The sequence below is a fragment of the Pelophylax lessonae genome (assembly GCF_965119305.1).
Source record: "Pelophylax lessonae genome assembly, chromosome: 8".
Lineage (NCBI taxonomy): Eukaryota > Metazoa > Chordata > Amphibia > Anura > Ranidae > Pelophylax > Pelophylax lessonae.
This window is the reverse complement of record NC_138775.1, coordinates 189,474,365-189,481,557: the sequence shown is the minus strand read 5'-3', so window position 1 is coordinate 189,481,557 and position 7,193 is coordinate 189,474,365. Positions and strand designations below refer to the sequence as shown.

General features: G+C 42.6%; 1 protein-coding gene across 1 annotated transcript in view; it reads left to right on the top strand.

The window, feature by feature from the left end:
- Positions 1-4,108: 4,108 nt before the first annotated feature.
- The window catches only part of PLPPR5 (phospholipid phosphatase related 5), a 360,454-nt gene continuing 357,369 nt past the window's right edge, over positions 4,109-7,193 (top strand). The window contains exon 1 of the mRNA XM_082264971.1: positions 4,109-5,177. Coding sequence (XP_082121097.1) covers positions 4,947-5,177 — 231 coding nt within the window. The 5' untranslated portion in view covers positions 4,109-4,946. The remainder of the gene's footprint in view (positions 5,178-7,193) is intronic.

Genomic DNA, 7,193 nt, shown 5'->3' with positions numbered 1-7,193 from the left:
TTCAGCCCGCTCGGGTCCGGTTATGTGATCCCCTGTGTCAGCCAGCAGCAGCGGCAGGGAAATGGAGAGAGTGCTCCATAAGGTCTGTGAAAGCTTGGAATGATGACATTACCCTGAGGCTTCCATGGTGCAGCAGTTGTTGGTGATCTCTCCCCTGCAGTCACTGCTGGCTGACACAGGGAAGCCAAATCACATGACCAGTCTGAAAAAAGGGAAGTATATACATCTTTTATACAACGGTTAGTTAGCATAGATGTTGGGGGGGGGGGGGGGGTAAGGACATTTTTAAGAGTAGGCTTTTGCTGAATTTCTAACTTAAAGTTTTACTAAGCCCAGGAGTCGGACCCTGCAATTACTATATCTGGTCTCCCACAGTACACAGAACTTTAAAATGCAATTACTTTACTAAATATAAACTGTTAAATACCTTTTCTCATCAGCAGTATATAGCAGTCTTGTGACTTCTACCAGTGTCTGGTCAAAGCTTGTAAGAGAAGTTTTCATTCTACTCTGATTCTGCTATAAGGCTGCAGGACCCCCGACTCTCTGTCTGGACAGTGCTGATTGGCCCTGTGCTGATCACATGCACCCTCCCAAAAAAAAAAAAAAAAAAACTCTCTAGCAATACACACCAAACTTAGCATGTGCATCTTGGTCTGTTCTATCAGAACATGGATTCGGGACAGTGGAAGAAGGGAAGGATCAGAGAAGACAGGATCAAACAGCCTTTTTACACAATGCAGATAATTAACTCCTTAGTTTCCACAGTGAGTATAACAAGCATGCCTTACTGCATATACAGACTGATTTTACTGTTCTCGGTTTAGTAACACTTTAAGTAATAAAGAATGTAATGGATAAATTTCATTAACTCAGGAAACTGTTACTAGTTAAAGGAGAATTATAGTCAAAGCTTTTTTGGCTATACTTCTCCTATGGATCACAGGATTGCAGTTCGTTCTGCACTCTTGGGACCCATTTTCAGCTGACAGCGGACTGAAGCCCGCTGTCAGTTAATGTCACAGAGCTGATCCAGACTCTGAAAAGATCCTGACTGGACTGGCTCTAGCACTCATCTTCTCAGGAATCTGCTTGGAGCCTGAGCGCTTGAGGGGAGAGCAGAGAGTTGGTGACTGACAGCCCCCAGCTCTCTTCTCAGAGCGGAGGGGGAGAACTGAGCAGTTAGCGGTGTTTTATCGCTCATTTCTCAGTACAGAGACGGCAGGGAGACAGATGCAGCATCGTATCGATACTGCATCCACCTAGGTGAGTATAATGTTTATTCATTTTATTTTCAGAAAGCCATACTTCTCTTTTAATCCACTCAATAAAGTGAAGAACAAAACAATACCTATTCCAGTATTCCAGTAAAGCATCCTCTCTTAGTAAAACCAAATTTCATGTCCAATTACCCAATAACCAAAGCAAATCTCAATTGGCGTCATCCTTAAACAAAAAAGGCTTCTTGCTGGACTGTCTGTTTATTATCATGGAGGAGGAGTTTAAGAAAAAGGAGGAGGACGTTATTAACATTGCAGAGATTAAAGCGGAGTTCAGCGGAGTTCCGCCTCCCCCCCCTCCAAAAATTAAAAGTCAGCAACTACACATACTGTAGCTGCTGACTTTTAATATTAGGACACTTACCTGTCCTGGAGTCCAGCGATGTTGGCACAGCAGCCGCTGTTTCCATCAGCTGTCGGGTGCTCCCGCCGACATTGCTGCTTCACAGGCGGGTCCCTACTGCGCATGCGCGAAGCGCGCTGCACATTCGGATTGGCTCGGTGGTGGGGGGTAGGAGGAGGGGACCTCACTTCGCCGTGGCGCCGTTCCCGGAAGTGGGAAAGGGTACCTATCAAAAACAGGTACCCGTTCACCGACGCCCCCCCCCCCCCCCCGAAAGGTGCCAAATGTGGCACCGGAGGGGGGAGGAAGCAAATGAATGGAAGTTCCACATTTGGGTGGAACACCACTTTAACTGCATGCTGTGCAGGGCAATGTGCTAACCCAATGTCCTAGTGCCCCACAGTGTCCTTCCATAGGATTAGACAGCTGGAGAATTGAGAGTGATGCTTTCAATATTCCTTTGGAGGGAATCTCTATTTATTTCTGATAAATAAAGGATGCTGTATGCACTGAGCCAGTCCAGGCTCTGAAAAGATCCTGACTGGACTGCCACTTAGCCTCTCAGCAATCCGTTTAGAGCCTGAGCCAGCTACTCTTGCCCCCTCCACAACCCAGCCCTCCAGTGAGCGCTGAAGGGGAGAGCAGAGAGCTGATGACTGAAAGTTCCAGCTCTCTTCTCAGAGCAGAGGGGGAGAATTTAACGATCAGCGGTGTTTGATCACTCAGTTCTCACTACAGAGCTGGCAAGGGGACAGATGCAGGATTGGATTGATACCGCACCCACCGAGGTGAGTATAATGTTTATTATTATTTTTTTTTTTTTAGAAAGCCATACTTCTCTTTTGACCCATTGAATAAAGTGAAATAACATACCAATACCTATTCCAGCAAAGCATCCTCTATTAGTAAAACCCAATTTCATGTCCAATTACCTAACAACCAAAACATACATGCAGCTCCTTTAAAAATCTCTGTTGGCGTCATCCTTAAACAAGAAAAGGATTCTTGTTGGACTGTCCGCATATGAAGTACAGAATAGGAGTTCATGTTCTAAGGTATTTATTATCATGGAGGAGGAGTTTAAGAAAAAGAGGAGAAAGTTATTCTCATTGCAAAGATTAACTGCATGCTGTGCAAGGCAATGTGTTAACCCAATATCCTAGTGTCCCACAGGACCCTTCCATTGGATTACACAGCTGGATAATTAGGAGTGATGCTTTAAGTAGTCCTTTGGATGGAATCTCTATTTATTTCTAATAAATAAAGGACGCTGCATGTAATGAGGCTCTGAAAAGATCCTGACTGGACTGGCACTTAGCCTCTCAGCAATCCCCTTAGAGCCTGAGCTAGCCACTCTTGCCCCCCCTACAGCCCAGTGCTCCAGTGAGCGCTGGAGGGGAAAGCAGAGAGCCGATGACTGAAATTTCCATCTCTCTTCTCAGAGCAGAGGGGGGGGGGGGTCGGGGGAAGGAACGATCAGCGGTGTTTGATCACTCAGTTCTCACTACAGAGCAAGGGGACAGATGCAGCATTGGATCGATACTGCATCCACCTAGGTGAGTATAATGTTTTTTAATTTATTTTTTTTTTAAAGAAAGCCATACTTCTCTTTTAATCCATTGAATAAAGCAAAGCACATAACAATACCTATTCCATCAAAGCATCCTCCATTAGTAAAACCCAATTTTATGTCCAATTACCCGAAAACCAAAGCATATACGTGCAGCTCCTTTAAAAATGTCAATTGGCGTCATCCTTAAACAAGAAAGGCTTCTTGTTGGACTGTCCAATGTGCTAACCCAATGAACTAGAGTCCCACAGTGTCCTTCCATAGGATGAGACAGCTGGAGAATTAGGAGTGATGCTTTCAGTAGTCATTTGGATTGGAATCTCTATTTATTTCTGATAAATGAAGGACGCTGCACGCATTGAGCCTGTCCAGGCTCTGAAAAGATCCTGACTGGACTGGCACTTAGCCTCTCAGCAATCCGCTCAGAGCCTGAGCTAGCCACTCTTGCCCCCTCCACAGCCCAGTGCTCCAGTGAGCGCTGGAGGGGAGAGCAGAGAGCTGATGACTGAAAGTCCTGGTGGAGAGGGAGAATTGAGCGATCAGCGGTGTTTGATTACTCAATTCTCACTACAGAGCCGCAAGGGGACAGATCAGCATTGGATTGATACTGCATCAACCTAGGTGAATATAATTTTTATTCTTTTTTTTTTCAGAGAACCATACTTCTCTTTTAATCCATTGAATAAAGCGAAGAACATAACAATACCTATACCAGCAAAGCATCCTCCATTAGTTAAACCCAATTTTATGTCTAATTACCCGAAAACCAAAGCATATACGTGCAGCTCCTTTAAAAATCTCAATTGGCGTCATCCTTAAACAAAAAAGGCTTCTTGTTGGACTGTCCGCATATGAAGTACAGAAGAGGAGGTCATGTTCTAAGGTATTTATTATCATGGAGGAGGAGTTTAAGAAAAAGAGGAGGAAGTTATTCACATTGCAGAGATTAACTGCATGCTGTGCAAGGCAATGTGCTAACCCAATGTCCTAGAGTCCCACAGTGTCCTTCCATAGGACCAGACAGCTGGAGTATTAGGAGTGATGCATGCAGTAGTCCTTTGGATGGAATCCCTATTTATTTCTGATAAATGAAGGATGCTGTATGAACTGAGGCTAGCCTACCTTGTCTCTCTAGACTGAAAAGAACTGACTTTCTAGCTGCCAAGAGTCAGGACAAGGATTTCTTTGTCTTACTGTACACCAGAGGGAGGATCTGAGCCCTTGTGCTGGGCTTTCTGCTCTACAGCTCCAATCTCACATGAACAAATAGTGGGAAGGAGAGGATGGCTTTGCAATGAGGCAGCCCCAGCACTTGAATTTCTTTGCGAAACACGGCGCTGTGGCACGGAGGAAAAAAAAAATCCATCTCTGGTTTTTCACCACCTGGGAAGCAGCTGTAGCCATGTGAATTGCATTTGGAGGTTACAATGGATCAGTGATTTGTCTGATCAGGGATAACACAAAAAAAAGGGGGGGACATCATTATCAGGTGGCTGGAGCTTTAAGCGTCAATTCAAGTTAGCATGTGTGGGCATCTGAGCTAAATCTGCCAGTGGATCCAGACAAGCATTTTAATTAAGTAGATGATCTCGTTTAACAGAAGCTTATTGTGGGTGCAGGGAACCAGGCACAGGAACACAAGGCTTCCCAAAGTGTGTCTCCTGAAATCCAGCGATTGAGACGTTTCAGCACCGCAAGCATGGACAGCTCCTGAGCTCCGGTTGTGCCTTTGATTGTGTGGATGGTTCTTTAAATGAGTTTTCACTTCTCACTGACGATCATGCTTTATTTCCAGATGGTGATCATGGCAGGGACTGTAATGCTGGCTTATTACTTCGAATACACGGACACGTTCACTGTGAATGTCCAAGGGTTTTTCTGCTTCGATAGCACTTACACCAAGCCCTATCCAGGACCTGATGAGAGCAGCGACATCCCCCCAGTTCTTCTCTTCTCCCTGGTCACAGGGGTGCCTGTGCTTGTGGTAAGCTGCATCTTCTATACTTCGATCACTTCTAGATCTGATCACATATTGCAAACCCTTATTGGAACACATACAATCAATAGATCCATAAATACTAGATCACCTTGTTCTTGTGATAAGCAGCATCCTCTATACTTCGATCACTTTTAGATCTGATCACACATTGCAAACGTTCATTGGATCATACACAATCAATAGATCGATAAATATTAGATCACTTTGTGCTTGTGGTAAGCAGCATATTCTATACTTCGATCACTTCTAGATCTGATCACATATTGCAAACCCTTATTGGAACACATACAATCAATAGATCAATAAATACTAGATCACCTTGTGCTTGTGGTAAGCAGCATCCTCTATACTTCGATCACTTCTAGATCTGATCACACATTGCAAACAATCAATAGATCGATAAATACTAGATCACTTTGTGCTTGTGGTAAGCAGCATCTTCTATACTTCGATCACTTCTAGATCTGATCACATATTGCAAACCTTTATTGAAACACACACAATCATTAGATCAATAAATACTAGATCACCTTGTGCTTGTGGTCAGCTGCATCTTCTATACTTCGATCACTTCTAGCTATGATCACACATTGCAAACCATTATTGGAACACATGCAATCAATAGATCGATAAATACTAGATCACCTTGTGCTTGTGGTATGCAGTATCTTCTCTACTTTGATCACTTCTAGACTTGATCACATATTGCAAACCTTCATTGGGGCACATACAATCAATAGATCGATAAATACAAGATCACCTTGTTCTTGTGGTAAGCAGCATCTCCACTACTTCGATCACTTGTAGACCTGATCACATATTACAAACCTTGATTGGAACACATATAAATAGTAGATCACCTTGTGCTTGTGGTAAGCAGCATCTTCTATACTTCTATCACTTCTTGATCTGATCACACATTTCATACCTTCATTGGAACACATTAGATCAATAAATACTAGATCACCTTGTGCTTGTGGAAAGCATCTTGTATACTTCTATCACTTATAGACCTGATCACACATTGCAAACCTTCATTGGAACACACACAGTCATTAGATCAATAAATACTAGATCACCTTGTGTTTGTTTCCTATTATAGAGCTGTCAGACTATAGCAAACAGCAGTAACCCAGGGCAACCATACACCTTACTTTGATCTGCTTTAAATGTGATTGGATACTAGCAGTTTCAGCACTTTGTACATCATCATCATCATCATCATCATCACTGCTCCTGACATTACTTTATTAAATCAACCTCTACTATGAAAAGTACTAGAATGCAAAGCCACCAACCGTATGGCACTGATTAGTAAATACCTGATCAGATTTAGATGTTTTCATTTTTATGCTGTTTTGCTGTTAATCTTAAATGGATTTCAGGTGTACCTGCTCCTTTAAGATTGTGTTAAACTGGATATACTTTATACAATTTTTGTTGTTCAATTTCTTTTTGATTTTTCTTCAGCCCTGTAGTGTAAGGGCCTGCCTGATTGCATACAATTTGCAAGTGTTTTGATTTGACTTCATATTATATAAGTGTTAAGCTGGATATACATGATACGATTTTATTGTTCAATCTCCTTTCAATTTTGCTTCAACTATGTAGTGCAAGGGCCTGCCTGATTGCATACAATTTGCAGGTATTTAGGTTTGACCCTATGTTATATGGTTTTGGTAAATCTGAAGAAAATCTGTAGGAGAAAATTGTATTAAAATTGTATAGTGTGTAGCCAGCTTATGTCTATAGTGTTCTAACTGCTGTACATCCTCCTGCAGATGTTAATTGCTATTGTTTTTTATGGCTCTGACTGAGAATTCTCTGCACTATATTTGCATTTGTAAAGCTGCATGAGTTTTTTTTTTTTTTTTTACATATAGTGGAATGGATTTAACTGCCTGCAGCTCCCTCTTCTGACGATCTCTCCCCTCTGGTTCCCCCTCCTTTTTTTTTGACACTTACTGCCCTCTATCTGGAGTCACTGTGTGCTTTATTCTG